Genomic DNA, 26,010 nt, shown 5'->3' with positions numbered 1-26,010 from the left:
GAGGGCACATCAACTCCGTGAAGAAGAAGCTGACAGAGCTATATGGAATGTGTCGTCGGAGGTGGAAATTGGTTTTGCAGAGGATTGTGCTATCACAAGCCCAAGTAGCTTGAATGAGCCTCTTGAAACATGTCAAAGTAACTCTCAGTCTGTGCAGTGCAGTTTGTTAGAAAGTTGTTCCATAGAAACCTACATCAATAATCCCAAAGCTGTTTTGTACTTTGCTGGTTTCCAAGATTATGACCATTTCATGTTCTGCTTTCACTCGCTTGGTCCACCAGTTTTTGAACTGAACTATCAGTGTGAACTCTTGCACCCAAAAGACCAATTGTTTTTAACTCTAATGAAATTAAGACAGGCCAAGGATGACATAGAATTAAGTTTCTTGCATGGCATATCATCATCCACTGTTTGCCAAATTGTAATAGCATGGATCAATTTCTTATATTTCCAACTGAAGGAACTACAGATATGGCCATCAAGAGCAACTGTTGATGATCACATGCCACAGATTTCGGTAAGAAGTTTAAAAACACTAGAGTCATTTTGGATGCAACAGAGATACCAATAAAGAAGCCATCTCATGTTGATGCTCAGAGCATGACATGGTCTATCTGTAAACATCAAATTTGCAGCCCAAGATGTTCAAGTAAACACCCCAACAATGTTAAAAGGCAAATCACAGTTAGAACCAGAAGATGTTGTTAAGGACAGAAGAATTGCTTCAAAAAGAATCCATGTTGAACGGATAATTGGTCTGAGTAAGACTTTCAAAATTCTGAAAAAACATCTCCCAGCAAGTAAAGTAGTACTTGGATCGCGGATTGTTTATGTTTGTTTTGCTGTTTCAAATTTCAGAAATTCCATTGTAAATGAATTTGCTTGAAGCATCTCTTCTTTGTTATATCTGTGACTGAAATTTGTAGTAGTTGTAGAATTTTATTCAGTAGTGTGAGTGATTGAGAATTGTTTTACTCCGCTTTTAGCAATATTCCAGCAATATCATGGCTGGGGACACCAGAAATGAGCTTCACCCATGGTACCCATGTCAGGAATAGAAACTGGGTCTTCAGTGTGACGAGCAAACACTTCAACCACAAGGCCACCCACTGCCTTATACAGTAGTAATATAATCGGTATGGTCACATGGCCTATAGTACAGTTTTCCGTAATAATAAGTGGTCATGTGAGAGCTCGTAATTTGAAAACATGTTTCATATACAGAGCAACAGATTTATGGAGATGTACATTTCTTGTATTTAGCTAATTGACCATTGAATGAGTGTTGTTAAAGCTATGAAAAGGTAAATACCTTATTCTAATCACAGAGTACCTAGGGCATATAAACCTAATATGATACTCATCTTCAACAAAATCTAAATAACAATATGTATATAAAGTGTTAGAGTTATCTACATTTTCACATTTATGGAGCTGAACTGAATTCATTAAGGCTTTAAAATGTGACTGGTGGTGTTGAAAATTCAATTTGTAAGGTAAAGTCTAACAATACCTAATATGATGTGTTTTATTGATAAACTAATAATTGAAATATCATTAGTCAAAAGGACTGATTAAGAAAAAATGAGTTGTATTGAATCATTGTATAATCAATGTGAGTGTTGTAGCAACTGTTGTGAAACTGTAACAATGAGTGTACACGATCAATACTATTGACAATCACTTCTGTGATATATATAGTCCTACATTGTCTGAAAAGTACTTCATTATTTGCACCAACATTTTTCAAAAGTTGAATCATTTAGATCAAACATGTCATTTTTAGTCAACCAGACAGTCTTTAACTACGAAGAACAACAACGGGCTCACAATATTTCAGTTATTTGAGGCTTATTCCACTGAAAACATATTCATACAAGGCTAACCTTACATTTGTACTGGCTTCTGGCTTTCAACTGAGTGTGAAAATCTCCTCACGACCCAAACAGTTTATAGCATGTAACTTGTGACACAAGCACGTCATATTAAAATGTGAATCTCTCTTGTGTCAAAGCAATTGCTTCTTTTCATTAGTTATTTATGCATATGGTAAACTTTGAAAGGCAAGATGAAGGTGACATGCTGTCATTTTTGTTTGGTGGTATTACTATATTTAGTCAAACAATTGATTGGCAAACCAAACCACAGTATTTTAACTTTGCCAATGACTTGTAATTGTCTCAAACCACAGCAGATTATTATTTCTAACCCTGTGTACCGTATTTACACCTGAGCTCAATGTACCACTCCACTGATGCTCTTACAATGTGTATGTACATCGTGGTAAAAGGTTGTAAACCTGTTCAGTGAAATCTGAAGGAAATCCAAAATCTCTCTTGAGTGTCTGAATAAACATATGTGTATATATGGAACATTATTTGAGTACTGTGTAGATTCTTCAAATGGAATCTTCATGAATCTTCAACTTGACACTAAACTGTCTTAATGGTAGCTAAATCATATTGGACATGTGCATGATTTACAATTCAAATTCATTGCAAATATAGATCAAGGCACAGAATATGCATGATGTATGCACAATATCATAATTTGTATTAATATAACATTTGATGTTGACTTGAGCATGTGAAACAAATTGATATTTGGAAAAGATGTAAACTTATTTGGGATTTACATCCAAGCATAAAATGATACTTTAGTTATAAAGACTGATGAACAGTCACCATTTGTCACAATAAATTTTCAAAATGTTGATTTGACCCTGGAGACCAATTACCGAATAAGAGAAAAGAACATCATCAACAAAAAATCCAGGGAATATTTCTATTAGATCTGGATATAACTGTATGACATTTTTAGATTTTGAGTTAATTTCAAGAATAAGTCAACCTGAATGTGCTTAATACACAAACACTACCATTGGGAATCAAACATACATGTACAGTTATTACCATTGCTACATACACAAGCTCGGACTCATAAATGCCTTAATGATGTTTCGAGGGGAACAAACATAATTTACAATGTAGAAGCAAAATATGGTCTTAGATGTTTGGTATAGAACAGTTCAAGTTTTGGAATTAATGAGTACTGACAGAAATCTGTATCAACACTGATCTTTTCTGCAAACATGTCACAGAATGTGTAAACAACAAAATAGCAAAATTGAGGCTTTGCTAAGTACACCTGTCCCTGTACCTGACAGTAGTAGTGACTACTGGGATTTAAACAAATCTGATTGTTTACATTGTAATGAAGATATGGAAAATGTTTACCAGGTCCTTCCAGCATATGGACATTTCACCTCCACCAAGTTATCAGCATTAATAATGGCATCTGGCGTAGCACCCAGATAGGGTTCAGAACAGGAAACAAATAGACCTGCCTTTTTTTTTAGATATTGAACATGGACTCAAATGTTGAAAGTGCTCTTTTCTCATACTGCTTTCCATGAATTACAGGCTTACATGAAAATAAATTTGTGGACACAATTGATTTGCATAACTTCTTATTTCTTCAGTTGGTCATTTTGGTCACTTCTCCAAACCTTGAGGCTGTGAGGTGCCACTTTCTTTCTGTGTGCCCCCCTGGGCTCCGAGACTGGTCTTGCGTTGCTGCCTCAATATCTTTTGCAGATTCCTCAGTTACCTGTAAAGATAAACAAAAGTCAAGACATACAAGAGATGCCCACTACAATATTTTTTCACATAGTTTGTTTTACATGTCAGTAATCTGAAAAATACCTAATATGCAAGTCTATTTTTCTGTTACAAGGGAACTTATCTGCTTGATCATGATTATGCATTTTCAAAATTAGTTAATTGCATTTTACAAATGACTCATTAACACACAACCCCAAACAGTAAGATGTTGCTATGTTTCATCACAAGCTATGATTTTAACTGTGTATTACAAAGATCAAATCTGGAAGACTTTAGGTTTTAAAGAAATTTACATGTACATGTATTATACAACAGAATTTCCAGTGTTGAGTACCGTCAGTGCCGTGTCAACCATGTACTCTGTAAATGGCTGTTTAAGGTAGTGATGGTCCTCAGCAGCTGTCTGGACATCAGCCTTTGGGTGCAGATATCTCAGAGCGATATTATGATATGACTTTGAGCAGTAGTTTGTCATCATGTTGCGCACATGATGATTGTAGCCACTCATCTGTCTGTATTTGTGTGGCCTTGGATCTTCCAGCATAAGCTGAGACCATTTTCTTTTAGACGGCAGTTCTGCAGCTGTTACAGTGATCCTGAATACAATATTTTGATACTACATTGGCATAATAATCCTGTTCAAAACAACACTTATACAAATATTTGAAAACTATTATCTCCCATAGACCACTACATTGAGTGTACATAAAGATGTAACATATTTTCCCCTTTGGAATAAAAGGCTTACTTACACATTGAACTAAAACAGCACAAACTTTTAAACGGCCTACAATCCTCTAGAGACATGCAAGTATAACTTTTAATGAAAATTTTCTTAACTACATAACTGTACTGGCAGTGTATTTCTAGGAAGTTTCTTAAACTGGTGTTTAGAGTCCATAATAGATTCTACTCTAGAAATACCGTACTCTAAAATACCTCTCCCTCAATGACACCTTCAGCTGAACTGTAACACATGTTGAAAGATATCTCGAAACTGCAACTAACTTGAAACTGATCACTTAAAGTTCAATTCAACATAAACAAGTTAACACACAATACCTTTCATGGGAACAGTTCCTATCAGATCATGAATTTCTTTCTCTTGTCGGCCGTCTTGGTTCCTGATTTGGTGTTTTATCACTGTCAATGTCTGGAGCTTCAGCCTGATGATTTACTGCAACTCTGGTGCCTGAGCTCGTGACTTTACACTTGACAGACGTGATGCATTCCACACCTGACTTCCCTGTTCAGTGATGAATGTGCAGGTCCTTTCTGCCAAGTTATTACTGTAGGACCTGAATATCTGTTTTCCCCTTTTGGAACATGACCAGGTCTCTTTATTCTTACTTCATCACCAAATGAGAAATGTGGAGTTTTTGCGCCTCGCAAGTTTTCTGCTCGCTTCTTGTACTCCAGCTGCTTTTCTCCTCTGAAAACTAAGCTGTTGCACCATGAAAGTTCATCTCAGACTTGAAAGAATGGTTTCATTTGTTCATCAAGTTTGTCTTTTCTGGGCCACTCAGACTGCAGAAATTGGGATATCTGAATCAGAACTGGCTCTTGACTTGTTGCTTGCTTTAATTCACTTGCTGTGATTGAAGGAACTCCATCGGACATAATCATGTTGATTATATCCTCCTCAACCGGATATTCAGTAATTTCTTCATGCACTGGAAGACGTGACACGGCGTCTGCAACATAGTTTTTTTTGCCTGGCCGATAGGCGATTGTGTAGTCATAGTTCAGAAGTCGTGCATTCCATCTTGCAATGTGCATATGCTGATGTCTTGTCCCTGTAAGTCAGGAGTGTAGTTAGTGCTTGATGATCTGTGATCAACTGGAACTTTCGTCCCCACAGGTAAGTGTGCCACTTTTCACATGCCCATACACAGGCTAAAGTTTCTTTCTCTCCCACTGAGTATTTCCTCTCAGCTTCTGATAGGGTACGTGATGCAAATGCATCTGTTCTTTCACCAGTGCTATCTTTCTGTGAAAGAACGGCCCCCAGACCATATCCCGAGGTATCTGTTGTAACAAATGTATCCACGTCTGGATCAAAGCGACCTAAGTCAGTACTGGACTGGATAAATGCCTTCACTTTCTCAAAACTAGCTTGAGCTTCTGGAGACCACACAAACTTAGCATCCCCTCCTCATCGGTTCAACTTGAGTGGAAAAGGATGGAACAAACTTGGAGTAATATGATGCCAGGCCAAGGAATGATCTTTGGGTTGTAGCATCGGTGCGTGGCGGAGCATCTGTGAAAGCCTTCACATGCGATTGGTATGGTTCTACACCTGAAGCGCTGATCACATGACCAAGAACTTTGATTCTCGGAATTCACACTTGTCATTGAGTTTCAGACCGGACTCCTTGAGACGTTCAAGAACTTTGAAAAGATGTTCATCATGCTCTTTCTCAGACTTGCCGTGAATAATCATATCATCCATATGACATTCGACACCTTTCAGTTCCTTGAGAATAATCAACATCATTTTCTGGAATGCTGATGGTGCAGATGCAAGGCCAAAGCATACTCGTTTGAAGCGATAAAGTCCGTCATGAGTGATGAATGTTGTCAAATCTCTACTTTCTTCTGCCAGTTCCACTTGATGGTAAGCAGATTTGATATCCAACTTTGAGAATACTGTTGAACCATGCATCTTTTGAAATACCTCTTCTGTGTGAGCGAGTGGGAATTTGTCCACAACAATAGCCTCATTTGGCTTTCTCAAGTCAACACATACCCTTGGCTCTCCCGATTTTTTCCATGCAACATGAAATGGAGAAACCCATTCCGAAGCATCAACTTTTTCAATAACTCCTTCTTCTTACATACGAGATAATTCTTTGGATACTTTCTCTCTCACTGCAAGCGGAAGGTGGCGTAACTTCTGTTGTATTGGTTTACAATCGGCCTTCATTTTCACTTTGTGTACGAATCCCTTGGCCAGACCTCTACCTTCAAACAGTGACTTGTACTCTTGAATAATGTCAGTACCCTGCTTATTGCCCAGGACAACAGAATCCACTTCGTTGCATTTCAGCTCTCTGCCAACAATAGAATGGTCAAGAGAATGTATCAGGTCAAGCCCTAGAATGCAACTTCCTTTTGCCACAATGTAAAAAGTCCCTTTAGTACGACTGTCCTTGTACTCAACCGTAGCTTTGAAGCAGCCTTTCACGTCGATGGGTTTGTGGGAATAGTCAGTCAGGTTGATCTTCGATGTCTGCCTCTTTAAGGAAATGCTTAGAATACATCTCTTCTGACAGAATAGATACTGCTGAGCCTGTATCTATGAGCAGCTTGACTGGCACACCACTGATTGCGACATCTGCAAAGGTTCCTTTTGTGCTTTTGACACTGTTCACTGTTAGAACCTGAACTTCTTCTAGTTCATAATATTATCCGCCTACAACATTGACTGAAAAGTTTCCAGCTTTCTTGCAAACTTTAGAAAAGTGTCCAATTTTACCACAATTCTTACACTTTTCTTTCCTTGCAAGACATTTGGAATCATGAATGTTTAGTTGAACCACATCGGAAACAGCGCTGCTGGCAAGAGGGGACTTTATCGTTATCATGGTGACCTTGAACCTTTTTTACCACACCTTTTGGTGACTTGCCCTGTTTATCTACAGGCCCGAATCCATGTTTCTTGACGTATCTGAAAGAAACATTCCTCGGCTGACTCAACGTACTGGTCCCCTGAAGAGTGCCCTCCAAGACATAACAAATATATCGATAGTTGATTTTGTCAGTCACAGTAGGCCTGACAGTGACAGAGATGGCGCTTATTTGACAGGCAAGAAAAGGGCCTAGCAGAAATTGCGGTGCATATCGCAGATTATCAATGTAAGAATACTTGATACATAAAAAATGGGTTACATACCTCTCGATCAGTTCAAGTTTCCTTCCAGCTGTCGAAGCTTTTCGTTGAAAGAGCGCACATTTGAGTTTGAGTTTTGGCACGGACCATTGCAGGTACTGGCTGGCCATGTTTACATGAACTTGGCTACGGCTCTACTTGAAATTCGCGCTTATTGATTCGCAGCGCATTCTAATCGCGGAACCGTCACAGAGTATGACCACTAGTACACGCACGTGCCTGGTGGATTAGTACGGCGGTACTCCTCATTGTCTGGTCCAGACTCGATTATTTACAGACCGCCGTCATATATATAGCTGGAATATTGCTGAGTGCAGGCAGGTGATATGGACTTAAAATCGTGCAACGAAATCGAAATCCGGTTCGTAAACTGTCATGCAGATTTCGGTCGATTGCAGGATTTGCAAAGCAACTCGTTGTCAACAGGTATGTTTTTAATAAAGGTGCTCACGTGATTTCATGCACTTCGCGACGTAAACCTCGTTTTATCACAATTTAGATCTTGATTATCGATCAGATTGTCTTGACTGGGGGCCGCCATTTTGTTTGAAGCAAATGCAAGTGATACGAGAGGTGGAATCTGATTGGTCCATAGGAGAGGCATAGAAGGGACCTAAATCGTAACAGCCACTAGTGGCGCTACGATCTAGCCCAGGAATTCCAAAATACCAGTCTAGTTCGGCAAGGTTGGAAACTGGACTTTTATAGTCAGTTAACTCTCTTGCCTCGGGAAGATGCCTGATGATCCTAACCCGGACCTTATGGGTGGTGTGGCTGCTTGTACTAGTCTGCACTAATGTCGAGTTTATAGTTCTAGCCCACAGAGAAATTAGATGTTGCGATTTATGAGGATCCACTTCCACAAAGCGACCTTTGCACTTTGACTTTTGTAAACATAATACATCAACACCAGAGTATAATCCGCCGATTCCATTCGGCGTAAACGCCGAAATAGCGGCGGAACTTGGCTGAATATTCACTGAAAATCAGTGATGACACCAGGTGAAAGCCATGTGTAAACCGTAACTAAAGTATGGGAGTTATAACAGTCTTTGTGCTAAGATCGCTTTGTGCATATCGATCCTGTTCGATGATGCGTCAGTCGATGTAATCACAGGCACGAGATCTCATATGACGCTGTCTATCTTCAGGATGTCGATTAAACGTCTGGCTGATGAAGCTGGGGACACCTTGACATTGTTGGATGTAGATGGTTTCCTCTTCGCCCCCGACCTGACTGAAGACGTCATCAAAGGCCTCAAAAAGTTTCCTTTCCGGGATGATGACGTCATGGTGTGTTCGTATCCCAAATCAGGTCAGTTAGTGACTTAACGTTATTGTGTTTATAATGTCACATTAAGGTTGCAAGACTTCACGGAATAACCCACGAGCAGAGCAATGATACTCACAAACATTTTGATGTTCGATTTTTTACAGCCGCTTTGAACTGTGGCAGTATTTCAGTTATTTTGCGCATGTCAGGCCGGGGGCTTACAAGTGTGCCGACGCGTGAAGATCCGGGAAGAATAGGTCTTCAGCAACCCATGCTTGCCGTTAAAGGCGACTATGCTGGTCGTAAGAGGCGACTAACGGGATCTGGCTCGCTGACTTGGTTGATGCATGCCATCGTATCCCAATTGCGTGGATCGATGCTAATGATGTCAATCACTGGATTGTCTGGTCCAGGCTCGATTATTTACAGACCGTCATCATACAGCTGGAATAGTGCTGAGTGCGGCGTTAAACAACAAATCAAACCAAAACCAAATGCAAGTGTGCCACTTTTGAGGAGAAAGAAAAACAAGCGAAAAAACCCTTTCCGTATTCATAAAACAATTCTGCTGACGATTCCGACTTTATCAGGAGCATGCGCAAAAAAGTACCTGTCACAAACACGCAAGCAAAATGTTCACCTGAAACAAAACGCGAGAACATCTGGTACAAGTCAAAAGAGGGAATTGCATTTGGCATCAATTTTGTCGGCGATGCGTCAAATTTGGAAATGTCTTTCACAAAACGTTTTGAAAGCTGTACTGTGGCCTTGAATGTTGTAACTCTGATCAAACAACTTGGGCCTATATTTTAGATCTACGATAGTTCTGTTAGTATTTACCTATATAACTTGTGCGTAATACCTCTTTGAAAGTACGATAAAGCTTATTCTCCCAACAGCCACGCAATAAAACATGCAAGTGGTAATCTCAATTATCGTAGCTACATCGCTGCTTATTTCACTCCTATGTCACGTGTACTACAAACTAGATTTACGAAATATAAAGCTCAATCTCATTAAAATCATATCTTAGTTCTTGCTACCGCTAAACAAAGATCTGAGAACATCCCATTAGGGGTCACGTCGAAACCACCTTTCATCCGACCAATCAGAGCGTCGCTTACCAGATTATGAAAGTAACAGTCGGAATGTGATTTCTGATCATGCAACCTCGAAGACTTTAACACCGGTTATTCCAAACGATAGTTACGGGCTTAACGAAAGAATCCATACACCCTAGACCATCTATTAGCCATTCCAGAATGTTGTTTTGTTCAGGTTTCAAAGTTTTAATCGGGAATTTGTAAAAATATGTTTCAAAGCGTAGTCGCCGATTTGACATTAGTGCTGTAAAGCACAAGAAAGCTGCCTTCTGATTGGCTGATGTCGACTCTTGTCAGTCATTCCATTGGTCGGTCAAAGTTCGCGCAAGGTCGTTCTGACGTGACCTGTAGTGGGATATCATCGGATCTTTGTTTAGCTGTAGCGAGAACTAAGATCAGATTTGAATGAGATTGTATATAGCTCTTCTTCGCCTTTGTCAGATTAACACAGAAAAACGTAATAAATAAGCTTCAGCACCATCAATGACCTTGATTACAAGCGGAGATAACTTTATTTCAGGTTGTCACTGGGTGTGGGAGATACTTCGCATGCTACAGGAAGGAACACTTGACGTGCCCCTACAAGAGAAGGAAGACCTAATGATGGAATGGAAGACACCAGAGTTCATGGACAAATTCCCGTCCCCACGGGTTCTAAATAACCACGTTCTACTGAAACATCTAAACCCAGAGCTCTTTGAGAAGAAGATCAAGATCGTCATGGTCATCCGCAACCCCAAGGACGTTGCTGTATCTTTTTATCATCACCACAAGAAGCTCGTGGAGTATGATTACAAGGGGAAGTTCGAAAATTACGTACCACACTATCTAGAGGGAAAGGGTAAGTTTCAGGTTCTTCGGAATATATTGATTTTATATTAAAGTGAGTGAGATACGGTTGTTACAACCTTGTTGAAAATATTTAGAGTGTTTGGCCAGACAGACCGGTAGCCTGAACAACGAACCCCGATTCCGGGTGACACATAATCAATCAGATCACACATTGTGACCACCCGATTATCGTATGAAGGACCGACCGGGATATTATCGAAACAAGAAAATTGTCCCCGTAAATTCTTGAAAAAATATTTATGCTCCAGGGTGTTGAAAAAAAGAAGAATTCACCAAAATTACATTGTTGCAAGGTGCTTTTAAGAAACAAACATCAGAGTTAATCAATAATATATCTGGTTTAATAGCTGTAATTGAAAAGAAATATCTTGTCTCCATACATTAGAAGTTTCAAATCACAATGACCACCTCGGTTTGAAACAGCGGCACGTTCGCTTACAAGTTCAATTTAGCGATTAAATCGACAGGTAACCAGCTCTACACCGAAAAAATGTGTATTTCCTAAATATACTCGCAAAAGTTCAACTGACACGATATAAAACAAGAACTTGATCAAAGTAGACGCACACATCTGAAAAAAATAATATTTTCAAACAGGTTTGGTTTGGTTTGTTGTTTTACGCCGCACTCAGCAATATTCCAGCTATATGACGGCGGTCTGTAAAAAAATCGAGTCTGGACCAGACAATCCAGTGATTTACATCATGAACATCAATCCACGCAATTGGAATCGATGACATGCATGAACCAAGTCAGCGAGCCTGACCACCCGATCCCGTTAGTCGCCTTTTACGACAAGCATAGTCGCCTTTTAAGGCAAGCATGGGTTGCTGAAGACCTATTCTACCCCGGATCTTCACGGGTCATTTTCAAACAGACAATGGACCAGTATGTTGTTTGTTGTTTAACTCAGCATTATTCCAGCTTTATGACGGCGATCTGTAAAAATCGAGTCTGCAACAGAAAATCCAGTGATTGACATCAGGAACATCGATCCACGCAATTGGGATCGACGACATGCATCAACCAAGTCAAGGAGCCTGACCACCCGATCCCGTTGGTCGCCTCTTAAGACAAGCATAGTCCAGTAAACAATTTTACACATTTAATGAAACATGTCGAGCTCAGAAATGACGTTTTGACAAGACAAAGATGCAAGAAGATGCAGCTTCACGCTGCGACGGTCCTGACTGGAGCATACCGATGGCTCTCAAGCGGTCATTTTCAGATAGGGATGGCATCTTCAAACTTCAAATATTGATTAAGATTTGATGTTTTTCCAAGTTATAGTTGACAAGACAAGCAGAACCAATGCATACCGAATCCCTACAACACCCATCAGATCATGCTTTTCTGCTGAGATTGTGTTTGTGCTACATGTTTTCATATTTTCGTATCCGATTTGGACACCAGAAAGTGTTTTCTTGTATGCAACCGATTGGAAAGGAGTGTCACAGGAACTTTTGTCGCTGAGTATATATTACAGTGAAACCTCTGTTCGTCCGATCCTACCTTCAAGGCGATCTTGTTTGATACGCGGATTTATGTCTAAAGGAATATTACCTCGTATCCATTATTCGTTACCATGAATGATTTCACTGGGTAAAGTGTCGTCCCGATTAACGAGGTCTCACTGTACGTGATTAATGAAGAAACGCCCATATGCTGTTCTATGTTGTAGTTGATGGGTGTTGTGTTTTCGACTATACACGGGAATGGGAGAGGGAGGTCGCTGATCACCCCGAACATCCAATACTTGTCCTCTCATACGAGGACATGAAAGAGGTTAGTGCATGCATCGGCTTAGCCTTAACGGTCATTGCTTGATTGTTTGTGGTTTTACGCCGCACTCAGCAATATTCCAGCTATATGACGGCGGTCTGTAAATAATCGAGTCTGGACCAGACAATCCAGTGATTGACATCACGTGCATCGATCCACGCAATTGGGATACGATGACATGCATCAACCAAGTCAGCGAGCCTGACCACCCGATCCCGTTAGCCTTCAAGGTCAATCTAGATCTGAAGGTTGTATTTACTTGTCTCTCAGTCTCTCAGTAACTGTTTTGACCCGTGAAGATTCCGGGGTAAATAGGTCTTCAGCAACCCATACTTGCCGTAAAAGGCGACTATGCTTGTCGTAAAAGGCGACTAACGGGATCGGGTGGTCACGCTCGCTGACTTGGTTGATGCATGTCATCGATCCCAATTGCGAAGATCGATGCGCATGATGTCAATCACTGGATTGTCTGGTCCAGACTCGATTATTCGATCGGATTATTTACAGACCGCCGTCAAATAGGTGGAATAGTGCGGCGTTAAACAACGAACCAACCAACCTTTTTTATCTAAGTTACTGACTTGCTATTTGTAAATCCGACTACAAGACAGGGTCGCATAAACATGTAAGCTTCAGAAAAGCCGAAATTTCAAGGTGAAGAGACGTTGATCTATTGCGTAACTGGTGTGTATGAAACTGAATGTCGATACGTAGCCAATCCAAATGTCTAAAGGACGCGCTGCTCTTCTCACATCGTCCTTTATGTTATAGGATCTCGAGAGAGAGGTGAAGAAGATCGGAAAGTTTCTTGGGAAGTCTTATGAAGAAGCCTTCTACCAGAAGATAGCTGACAAGTGCACGTTTAAGAAAATGAGGGACAGAAAGGGTGCAGTCTATTCAGAATTGGGTGACAACATATTCTACAGAAAAGGTACGTTTCTTGCCCACAGTGTCTTTAAAAAATGTCATCACCTACGAAGAAGATTCTGCCTCAGCCACAATAAACAGTTACTTGTTTGTTTGTTGATTAAAGCAATATTCAAGCTATATGACGGCGGTCTGTAAAATAATCGAGTCTGGACTAGACAATCCAGTGAAAGACATCATGGGCATCGATCCACGCAATTGGGATCGATGACATACATCAACCATGTCTGACCACCCGATCCCGTTGGTCGCATCTTACGGGTGGTCAGACTCGCCGACTTGGTTGATGCATGTCATCGATCCCAATTGCGTTGATCGATGCTCATGATATTAATCACTGGATTGTCTGGTCCAGACTCGGATTATTTACAGACCGCCGTCATATAGCTGGAATATTGCTGAGTGCGGCGTTAAACAACAAACCAACCAACCAACGATGACATGCATCAACCAAGTCAGGGAGCCTAAAACCTGATCCCATTAGTTGCCTCTTACGACAAGCATAGTCGCCTTTTTTTGACCCGTGAAGATTCCGTGGTAGAACAGGTCTTCAGCAACCCATGCATGCCTTATAAGGTGACTATTCTTTTTCGTATAAGGCGACTAACGGGATCGGGTGGTCAGGCTCGCTGACTTGGTTGATGCATGTCATCGATCCCAATTGCATGGGTCGATGCTCATGATATCAATCACTGGATTGTCTGGTCCAGACTCGATTATTTACAGACCGCCGTCATATAGCTGGAATATTGCTGGGTGCGGCGTTAAACAAAAAACAAACCAAACAAACAACATAGTCGCCTTTTACGTCACGCATGGGTTGACAGTACTGGTCCGCGCTTGACATAACATAGTTTGGCGGGCCGGTCGGCTAACGTGCTTATGGTCCGTCCTAATGGTGCTCATGGCAAGGGTTTACTACGTTTTGGACTTTGGTTCTTCTTCCTAAATGAAGCTAAAGCGCTGTTTTTGCAAGTGTTCAAATCCAAACTCGCTCACTTACACTCGTTTGCTTTCCCTGTGCCTTGCAGGTGAGGTCGGTGACTGGAAGAACTGGTTCACAGTAGCCCACAGTGAAATGTGTGACCGGATATGTGATGAGAAAATGGCAGGCTCCAAAATAAGCTTCCGGTATACATTAAACAACACGGAAACGAACAACAACAATGCTGGGTCTTGAACAAATTAATCGTCATCTCAGTGCCTGATAAATAAAGAGAGAAGAGCTTTAGCAATTGTGACAATTACAATATCCTTTGCAAATGAGAATTGTTGTGGTAGTTTTACTTGACAGAAATAGTTTGTAAATTTTACTTGAATGTCACTGTCCACTCAGACAATAAGATGTTAGTAGACTTTTCCAATCTGTTAGCATTAATAATTTTCACTAGGTGGCAAGGGATCATTAGTAATCAAATATACTTTCATTGTCCCCTTCCTGAATGAGAGAAATACTATTTGGCATACAGCAACAACACACTGATGAACACAAAGAATTTTAAAGCTCGGTGGGATTCGCACCTCCAACCACCTTATTTGTAGGTCCCGAAGCTACCACCTGTCCTACGGAGACTGTTTGCTCACAAGTGTTAATGTTCCTAGTCACCAATAGCTTGGTTCATTTGTAAATATTAATGGTAATGGTGTACAAAGTTCGCTGCACGTTTAGGTGGTATATGTGCTATGCAAGTGCCCATGAATATGATTTGCACGTCTAATTTCAATATATATTATACATCTCACCAATATTTGATTTATAGCCTGATGATATGCACTTTATTAAACATGTTTATACAATCTTTACACAATCTTGTGTTGAGTCCCTCAAGGATCTGTTCTTGGTCCCATCCTATTCATGCTCTCACACGATCTCTCAGCAGCATTGTCAGTAAGCACGAAATTGATCAACATCGGTATGCAGAAGACAATCAACTGTAACCTGTTTTACACAAGATTCGGCCGACATATATATGACAAGAATTGAGAGCAGTGGATGACATCTCAGAAAGAATTCATCTCGATCGGATCCAAGCACCAACTTCAGCATTGTACAGAGTTTCATCATCTTGATATCGACAATACATCATCTGCCAGTCAGAGAGTAAACAACTTGGGTGTGGTTCTCGACCAACAACTTGCCATGTTACATGGGTGTGTCAGACAGCAAATTATCACCTCAGAAATATCGGATAGCCAAGACATTATCTCACACGACCGTCAACTCTAAAGCTAGTTCTCTCTCTAGTTATTTCCAGAATAGACTTGCAACTGCCCCCTTGTGAATGTCTCCAAAGAGCAGATATGGAGACTCCAGAAACTCAAGAATCGTTAACAGAAAAGCTAAATTCAACCACATCACTCACACACTGAGAGAACTCCAATGGCACCCTGCGGCATATCGCACTGAGTACATGATCGTTCTTGGTGCCTACAAATGTTTCAACAACATTGCCCCAAAATATCTCCCTGAACGTACCACACTACTCTCCACACAAAACTCTCCGATCGCAACAACGAAAACTATTTTCTATTCTATGGAGCTCTCTTCCAGATAATGTGAAATTGTCTCCTTCAATTCCTGCTCATAAAACCCATCTTTTTAACAAAAGCTATTAATGCTAAGCGTACCGAACACAAAGTTTTGTGCTCTTATAATGCACTATATAAATACAAGCATTATTTTATTATTATTACTTAAAGGTGTTTGGATCATGGGAATTTTTTGCTTACAGGTGTTGTTTAGGCTATGACGCGATAGCCCATTTCTGTTTAGACCCTAAACGTGTTTAGATAGAACACACCAACTGTGCATACCGTTTAGGATTGAAACTATTCCTGAACATGTGTTGTATGTGTTCACATTCTCAACACATTTTTACAGTGTGGTTTAAGTAGTGAATGATACTAATTTAATACGTGATATTTACTAATCTTCAGCATCTTCGTGCAATCTACCAGTCATGAGAGTAAATTCGCTGTTTACTAATCTTCTGGCCGCTGTGATAAATAAAGTTAGAAGAATTCTCGAGACGTTTTTACTCAGAGGTGCACCTGTTCAAAGTTGTATTAAAATAACTAATCACCGTCATTTTTAAGCGAAACTTTTCATCAGACAAGCATATACTGGCTGAAAAAAAGTTAAATATTAATAATAATAATAATAATAATAATAATAATAATAATAATAGTTCTTTAAAGGGAACCAAGAGCTGAGGAGAATAATGTGATGATTATAGGTGATGGTGTCTAAAAATCAAGCAAACAAGAAATGATTATTCGATTTGAAGTATCTGATTTAAGAAATAAACGTCGAGTAAGACAATGAAACGTACAATAAAACCGTGAAGGGAGAATCAACCATGAGGAACGCAGGCCTGAGTTTTTTTCTTGTTGTGTTTTATTGTACGATAAACAACGACCAAGACTCGTTTATTTCTTACATGAGATACTAACACTATCTACAACCTCTTTAAACATATTAACCCGTTTTTAAATATTGATGACTCCCAGAATAGAATCCGACCTCGGCAATATCGGACAAGTTCATTTTAAGAACGGGGGTTAAATTTGATATTCTCACAATTAGCACGTCGATTATCTGTACGTTTTCTCCCAATATTTTCACGGGTTGTATTAGCTCGCATGTATATTATTTGCAGACTGCTGTCATATAGCTGGAATATTGCTGAGTGCGGCGTCAAACAAACAAACAAACCAAGCATGCTGATACAGATTATGTAGTAAAGGTGATTTGCTGTAACCCTTTGAACTACGTGTTTTTTTATTATACTTGTTGTTTCGACACATTTTGGAAAATATTCTTGTTTTCATACTACGTTGTACACGTTGGATGCTATTGTTATTTCGTTACTGCTTAATATAATACATGTTGGAAGTATTGTTATTTTAATACGACTTTGTAGATGTTGGAAACTATTGTTACATGAATGCTACATTGTATAGTGTTGGAAACTATTGGTATATAGTTACTACATTGTACATGTTGGAAACTATTGTTACATGGATGCTACGTTGTACATGTTGAAAACTATTGGTATACCTATGCTGCATTGTACAAGTTTGAAACTATTGGTATATCGATACTACATTGTACATGTTGGAAACTATTGGTATATCGATACTTCATTGTACATGTTGGACACTATTGGTATATCGATACTACATTGTACATGTTGGACACTATTGGTATACTATGCTACATTGTACATGTTGGAAACTATTCGTATATTGATGCTACATGTTATGATGTTGGAATGTTGGATTATATTGTTACGGAAATTGTACCCATTAGCGTTCAATAAATCGAAACATTTATGACTACCCATTATATGTATGGACTCCATATCACTGGACACATTTTTGTTGTTTGTTTGCTGTTTAACACCGCACTCCAGCAATATGACGAGGACCCGTGAAGATCCGGATTATAATTGATCTTCAGCAACCCATGCTTGTCGTAAGTGGGAACCGATGGGATCGTGTGGTCAGATTGGCCGAAAGACCGCCGTCATAAAGCTGGAATATTGTCGAGTGCGTAAAACAACGAACGAACAAACAAAACGGCCTGTAAATAATCGAGTTTGGACAGATAATTCAGTGGCTGACGTCATGAGCATCGGGGTCACGGGTGGCCCAGTCGTCTTAGGCGCCGCGATTCGCTGTGCACAGTTGCGTCCCGAATCTCGGTTCGTGGTTTGTCACTGGTTTGTCTGGACGAGACTCGATTATTCATCGTCATATAGCTGGAATATTGCTGAGTGCGGCGTTAAACAACAAACAAACACGCACTCATGTGCATCGAACCACACAGTTGGGAGACGATGAGATGCAATCAACCGAATCAACGAGCCTGACCAAACGATACATTTACCTGCCTCTTGCTACAATCGTAAAGTGTTGCACGGATTCTATATCCTTACTCGGAATCGCCGCAGGAATCGCTAACCCGGATTCGTCACGAGACTACCATAATAATGAAAAGTATCATGACGTATGTAAGACAACTAGCTTTTTCTCATTCCCTCACTAATCAAGTGTGCACAATGAGATTTAAATCGATGGAAAAGGCTGAATTCTTTGATAAAAAGAATACATTTAATCAAGTGTATTGTCATTTACGATAAACGTTACACAGTAATTACAACGTGCACAATACACCACACCAAACAATGTTGTTGTTTTTAAAAATGAGGAATTCCCTAACCAAAGTGTTCCAAATATACCGACCCTTTGCTAACTGTTGGACAACTCAGCACATATTCCACAGAACCAATTACATGTATCTTTCATGAACATACTTCATATATGAGGAGTTTGTAGATGAAAATTCCTTGAAATCGTTTCATATTTCTGAATCAATAACACCTATATCAAAGTGTCGACTCTCTCTCATGATTATTAAATATTTACAACCTCTCAGCTCAGACTGCGATCATTCATGCTCCGATTATAATGAAAACGGAACTAAATTTAGAACTTCACGTAGCAACAAGGTTATTATTCCGATGCAAGACGTTAATGCGTGAGGAGTGAGGTTTTGCACAGGTTTTTGCAAAGAATATTATAAATTTATATGTTGGGGACACTCAACAAATGCCTTCATACATTTTACCTTTTCCTGCAGACTAACCCGTGTCTTTGGCTTGAGCTAACGTTTAACCACCGCATTCTTAAGGTGACTGCGTATAATGACGCAACATCTTTCTCACACACCTATAAATGAGAAACCCATTTGAGATAACTGGTATCTAACATATGTGTTGAACTTTAAGGTTTTAAAGTGTTGGGATGCCACAGGGACATATTTGTCTTTACATCACGGACACTAATACGCTTCACAGTTAAGAAGAAATTAGGAAATTCCCCGTTCTGTGATATGATCCACTGTCATTTGGGGCAAAACAAATAAAAATTAGGTGCCTGATGTCCATTTTGTATTCTTCAGACGTTTAACGAGAAAGATCACCACAGAAACTACCTTAGAAAAACAACGAGTTGAAGTTGTGTCTGTTTGTCATGAATTGATGCAAGCTCCAGCTCTAAACCGTTATCCATCACCTTTGATGCACTCCACTGGCCTTTTCACCCACCAGGCAAGAGTGCTGCTGACTGTTTTATCTAGTCTTAGAATCGAAACACAGGTCCAAGGTGGTAGATTTTGTCAGTGGGTGTCTGATAACTTGGACTACAACGAGGACACTGCTACTGGACATAATTCAACTTATGTCACGGGTGTAACTGCTTGCCAAACCCCAACTTCTAGGCAAACAAATACTGTTCAGCATAAGAAGAAAACATCTGCTGATATTGCAATTTCTGGTGACTATGATCGTAAAATACAACCTTATAGGCAATCCAACAAAAACCTCATGTCCAAGATAGTGTTCCAGAAACTTGAACCAGTTGAGGTTGGTTCTTTAGAAGAGAATCTGAAGCTAGAGAATTTATGGATGCTGTCAAATGGCCGTTTCGAAGTAGGCTGTGGACTGGATAAAACTTGGGGTATTGTATGTGCCCGAAATTTCACCCCAAAAATGGTGGCAGGAAAGGCTTATACAAAGACACTTAGTGCATGTCTCCTCACTAGTGCTGCTTTGCATGTACTTCTTTTGATGCCTGAAGATGATATTGCTGAAGAAGATAATTCATCTGAAATGGAAGACAACAATGATAGTTCAGTCAGTCAGAATAAAGCACTGCAGAATTTCACTTTGTGTCTGTCTTCTGTATGTTCATCAGAGTTGTGCGCACTGGGAACTGGCAGCTTTATCTAAAAGCATCACAAGGTATGCTACATTGGTTTGCTGCTACGGGACATGACACTTATACAAAGTATTGCCGGCTGTATTTACAGGATTTGCCTTGAACGTCCCCTTCATAATGGTCTCTTCAGTCATTCGCAACAGCAACCTATTCTGGCGTGGCACGTGGAGTGACTATACAACTAGAACTATGGAATATTCACTGCTGGAATGACCAAAGGTGGATTTATCAACATCACTCAAAGGGAGGGTGCAAGAACAAAGTGGCTGCTGACAGCACATGTCACTGCTTAGAAACTGGCTTTTTGTGAGCCTTGACGAAAACAACCAACAGCCCATGGTCAGATCAGCATCGTGAAATGAATATAGTCAAGACTTCAAGGATTTGCATTTTATCCGAGGACTCAGAACTCATAACCCAATTCACAGCTGAGAAACACTGCCACAGACCTAATTAGCTGATAATCAAGACAACGTGGGCAATCTGATCAGAATTGGTAACTCCATTCAAGACAGCCTTACCGAGAAGGACTTTGGAGATGTCATAGTAAAGAAAGGCAACTAAGCTGTTACATTTGCTGTTAGGAAAAAAGGCAGTGAATTTTACAGATGGTGAAAAATTCATATGTCTTCTGCTGAGATGTACCAACGTCTGTTGTCGATCAATCATAAAATAGATACAATAATTCTAGCATGAACGGAGAAAACCAAAAGTTTGACAGTTGATGCAAGTATGTTTAAGGGGAGACAACTAAAGTCTGACAAATGACCTTGACCTTACTACCTTAACAATTATTCATTTTCTATCATTATAATCTGTATTTTGTTTGCCATTTCTGGTAAATAATCACCATTATGTGTTAAAAGGCATGATTAAAGCCATCACGAAGAAATCATTTTCGCCTTTTCTACCATCTTTGTCCGGATAAATAATATGGTGAAAAATATATTCGCCAGGGGTTGATTTGGGGTTTGGTTTGGTGTGAGAGAATATGTATTATAACTGATTTTAACATAAAAGTTGTCATGTCATAAATACATGTCTAAGTGTTTCAATATTTCTACTGGCCTGTGTTTTCAGGACAGTATAGGTGACTTGATATATTGTGTGTCACCGTACAGTGATGCTATCAGTTGTCGGGAAAAGACTCGATGATTTACAGACCGTCGTTATATGTCCTGCTCTACTGCTACACGCAATGAGACCCTTGGAGATCCAACAAGCCCGCAATTACTAACTCACCACCATGACATTCTACTACTCTTGTCCTCTATCTTCTGTAACAATGACAACCCCATCTATCTCCCGTATCTTTACCTTTGATCAAATGTGTGAAGTAACTTGGGATAATTCATGGATCTTATGGATTAGATTTATGTAAAAAAAATAATGATTTGTTATACTTCATACAGTCAAACCCAATTTAGGTATCGTAACGGTAATTCGTGACAATACGAATTCTGTTGTATGGACGTTTATCTACATGTAGACTAACATCGTCTATGAATTTTTTTATTACACAATAAATTCCTTTTGGAAATTTAGAAACAAACTATATTAATTTTCCTGATGCTGTGGAATAGAGCTGGCTGGACTTGCTTTTTATATAAATATAGATGGGTTTTTTATCATAAAATACACGAATTCCACAGTCATGGTGCAGGACTAACGTTTCGCTTAAATTGCTATCCACATGAATGCAGATACCTGTATGTTGAAAAAGCAATAGTGCATTAAATATTATTTTTAGACTCTGGCAAACGGGTACTGCTTTAAGAAAATTAAATAAAATTGCCGGGAATATGATAACATTTACCCAGCTAACTTTGAAAAAAATAAAACGCACATGTTTCAAACGTTTATTTAATCGACAGTGTCACATACAATAAGTTATCTTTATAAATTGAAGACGGAAATGGTGCGGAACCGAAGCTATTAGTTTTAGAATCAGCATTTCAGTTATGTTCAGACATGTTGTGGGTTGTCTTTATGTAGCACTGAAAGGCTTGATGTCAACATCTTTTCCCTTTAATTTCGATACAGGTTCTAGTACCTTTTCCATGCCAGTCACTCGTAAAGATTTGGGTTAGAACTGGTCTTCATCAACCCATGCTTGCCGCAAAAGGCGACTATGCTTGTCGTAAGGGGCAACTAATGGGATCGGGTGGTCAGGCTCGCTGACTTGGTTGATGCATATCATCGTGTCCCAAATGCGTGGACCGATGCTCATGATATCAATAACTGGATTGTCTGGTTCAGACTCGATCATTTGCAGACCGCCGTCATATAACTGGAATATTGCTGAGTGAGGCGTTAAACAAAAAATAAACAAACAAAACCAAGCAAGTGTTAGCAACGTGACAGGATAATATTATACAGCTAAGATAACACATACACAGTAACAAAAACAACAATCAGCGTGAGAAATGGCATATGTTACCAGGGTCCCGATAAGATTCCGGGTCGGAATAGGTCCCCAACAATCTATTATTGTCTTAAGAAGCGACCTAATGGATCGAGTTTTCAGGCTGATTGACTTGGCTGTTAATCGTACCCGGACGACGTGGCGAGGCATATGAATCACTGGATTGTCTGGCCCATACTCGACTACATACAGACCGCCATATCATATAGCTTGACTAATGTTGAGTGCAGCGTTCCTCTGTGTACTGCAACCTTATCTATTGTCTAAACAACCACCATCCGTATGTACATAGCCCAATACCTCCCCTTTATGTACAATCGTATCCCAATTGCGCGGATAGGTGCTCATGTCAATCACTGGATTGTCTGGTCCAGACTTGGTTATTTGCAACAAACAAGCACCTTTCTGTGCATTACTTCACACGGCCCGTGAAGATCCGGGGAAGAATAGGTCTTCAGCAACCCATGCTTTTATGCTTGTCGCAATAAAAGGCGACTAACGGGATCGGTTGGTCAGGCTCGCCGACTTGGTTGATGCATGTCATCGGTCCCAATTGCGTGGGTCGATGCTCATGATATTAATCAATGGTTTGTCTGGACAAGACGCGATTATTTACAGACCGCCGTCATATAGCTGGAATATTGCTGAGTGCGGCGTTAAACAACAAACAAACAAACAAACAAAACAGACCGTCATGTAGCTGGAGCATGGATAGACCGCCGTCATGTAGCTGGAGCATGGATAGACCGACGTCATGTAGCTGGAGCATGGATAGACCGCCGTCATGTAGCTGGAGCATGGATAGACCGCCGTCATGTAGCTGGAGTATAGGTAGCCCGCTGTCATGTAGCTGGAGTATAGATAGGCCGCTGTCATGTAGCTGGAGTATGGATAGGCCGCCGTCATGTAGCTGGAGCATGGATAGACCGCAGTCATGTACCTGGAGTATGGATAGACCGCTGTCATGTAGCTGGAGCATGGATAGACCGCCGTCATGTAGCTGGAGCATGGATAGACCGCAGTCATGTAGCTGGAGCATCGACAGACCGCCGTCATGTAGCTGGAGCATGGATAGACCGCCGTCATGTAGCTGGAGCATGGATAGACCGCAGTCATGTAGCTGGAGTATGGATAGACCGCTGTCATGTAGCTGGAGCATGGATAGACCGCCGTCATGTAGCTGGAGCATGGATAGACCGCCGTCATGTAGCTGGAGCATGGATAGACCGCCGTCATGTAGCTGGAGCATGGATAGACCGCCGTCATGTACCTGGAGCATGGATAGACCGCCGTCATGTAGCTGGAGCATGGATAGACCGCCGTCATGTAGCTGGAGCATGGATAGACCGACGTCATGTGCTGGAGCATCGATAGACCGCCGTCATGTAGCTGGAGCATGGATAGACCGCCGTCATGTAGCTGGAGCATGGATAGACCGCAGTCATGTAGCTGGAGCATCGATAGACCGCCGTCATGTAGCTGGAGCAAGGATAGACCGCAGTCATGTAGCTGGAGCATGGATAGACCGTAGTCATGAAGCTGGAGCATGGATAGACCGCCGTCATGTAGCTGGAGCCTGGATAGACCGCCGTCATGTAGCTGGAGCATGGATAGACCGCCGTCATGTAGCTGGAGCATGGATAGACCGCCGTCATGTACCTGGAGCATGGATAGACCGCCGTCATGTAGCTGGAGCATGGATAGACCGCCGTCATGTAGCTGGAGCATGGATAGACCGACGTAATGTGCTGGAGCATCGATAGACCGCCGTCATGTAGCTGGAGCATCGATAGACCGCCGTCATGTAGCTGGAGCATTGATAGACCGCCGTCATGTAGCTGGAGCATGGATAGACCGACGTCATGAAGCTGGAGCATGGATAGACCGCCGTCATGTAGCTGGAGCATGGATAGACCGCCGTCATGTGCTGGAGCATGGATAGACCGCCGTCATGTAGCTGGAGCATGGATAGACCGCCGTCATGTAGCTGGAGCATGGATAGACCGCAGTCATGTAGCTGGAGCATCGATAGACCGCCGTCATGTAGCTGGAGCAAGGATAGACCGCAGTCATGTAGCTGGAGCATGGATAGACCGCAGTCATGAAGCTGGAGCATGGATAGACCACCGTCATGTAGCTGGAGCATGGATAGACCGACGTCATGTGCTGGAGCATCGATAGACCGCCGTCATGTAGCTGGAGCATGGATAGACCGCCGTCATGTAGCTGGAGCATGGATAGACCGACGTCATGTAGCTGGAGCATGGATAGACCGCCGTCATGTAGCTGGAGCATGGATAGACCGCCGTCATGTAGCTGGAGCATGGATAGACCGCCGTCATGTAGCTGGAGCATGGATAGACCGCCGTCCGCCGTCATGTAGCTAGAGCATGGATAGACCGCAGTCATGAAGCTGGAGCATGGATAGACCGCCGTCATGTAGCTGGAGCATGGATCGACCGCCGTCATGTAGCTGGAGCATGGATAGACCGACGTCATGTAGCTGGAGCATGGATAGACCGCCGTCATGTAGCTGGAGCATGGATAGACCGCCGCCATGTAGCTGGAGCATGGATAGACCGCCGTCATGTAGCTGGAGCATGGATAGACCGCAGTCATGTAGCTGGAGCATGGATATACCGCCGTCATGTAGCTGGAGCATGGATAGACCGCCGTCATGTAGCTGGAGCATGGATAGACCGCCGTCATGTAGCTGGAGCATGGATAGACCGCCGTCATGTGCTGGAGCATGGATAGACCGCTGTTATGTAGCTTGAGTATGGATAGACCGCCGTCATGTAGCTGGAGCATGGATAAACCGCCGTCATGTAGCTGGAGCATGGGTAGACCGCCGTCATGTAGCTGGAGCATGGATAGACCGCCGTCATGTAGCTGGAGCATGGATAGACCGCCGTCAAGTAGCTGGAGCATGGATAGACCGCCGTCATGTAGCTGGAGCATGGATAGACCGCCGTCATGAAGCTGGAGTAACGCTGAGACCGGCGTTAAACAACAAACATATACACCCAAACGTCGCCTCGGTAATAATGAAGTTGTCTATACAGATGAATGTGTCATGTTTGCAACAAATGAAATGTTATAAGGGCCAGGCAAACAATGACGAGGCGGCACTGTAATGCTTATATATTATAAAATAAAGCTGACTGTTCACAATCTAGTGATCTGTCAATCCAGAAAGATTTCGCAGTAATAACGCTGGTAGCCAAAACATGCAACTTCCTCCCATAAATACTTCCCGTGTTTCCAAGTGTATGCAATGCAGTTTTTAGCGAGCAGTGAGCAAGGACATCCGGGATGCCACCTTGTCTTTGAATCTTCTATGTCAAATT

The 26,010-nt window shown here is 41.3% G+C and overlaps 1 protein-coding gene across 1 annotated transcript in view; it reads left to right on the top strand.

The window, feature by feature from the left end:
- The window catches only part of LOC124134981 (sulfotransferase 1B1-like), a 38,171-nt gene extending 20,351 nt beyond the window's left edge, over window positions 1-17,820 (top strand). Inside the window, exons 2-6 of the mRNA XM_046500115.2 lie at window positions 8,667-8,830; window positions 10,412-10,732; window positions 12,425-12,528; window positions 13,297-13,456; window positions 14,484-17,820. Of these exons, the coding sequence (XP_046356071.1) occupies window positions 8,668-8,830; window positions 10,412-10,732; window positions 12,425-12,528; window positions 13,297-13,456; window positions 14,484-14,632 (897 nt within the window). The 5' untranslated portion in view covers window position 8,667 and the 3' untranslated portion in view covers window positions 14,633-17,820. The remainder of the gene's footprint in view (window positions 1-8,666; window positions 8,831-10,411; window positions 10,733-12,424; window positions 12,529-13,296; window positions 13,457-14,483) is intronic.
- The last annotated feature ends 8,190 nt before the right edge of the window (window positions 17,821-26,010 follow it).

The sequence above is a fragment of the Haliotis rufescens genome, unplaced genomic scaffold (assembly GCF_023055435.1).
Source record: "Haliotis rufescens isolate VD_foot unplaced genomic scaffold, xgHalRufe1.0.p SCAF_15, whole genome shotgun sequence".
Lineage (NCBI taxonomy): Eukaryota > Metazoa > Mollusca > Gastropoda > Lepetellida > Haliotidae > Haliotis > Haliotis rufescens.
The sequence above is the reverse complement of the archived record's forward strand: the minus strand, read 5'-3'. Positions and strand labels throughout refer to the sequence as shown.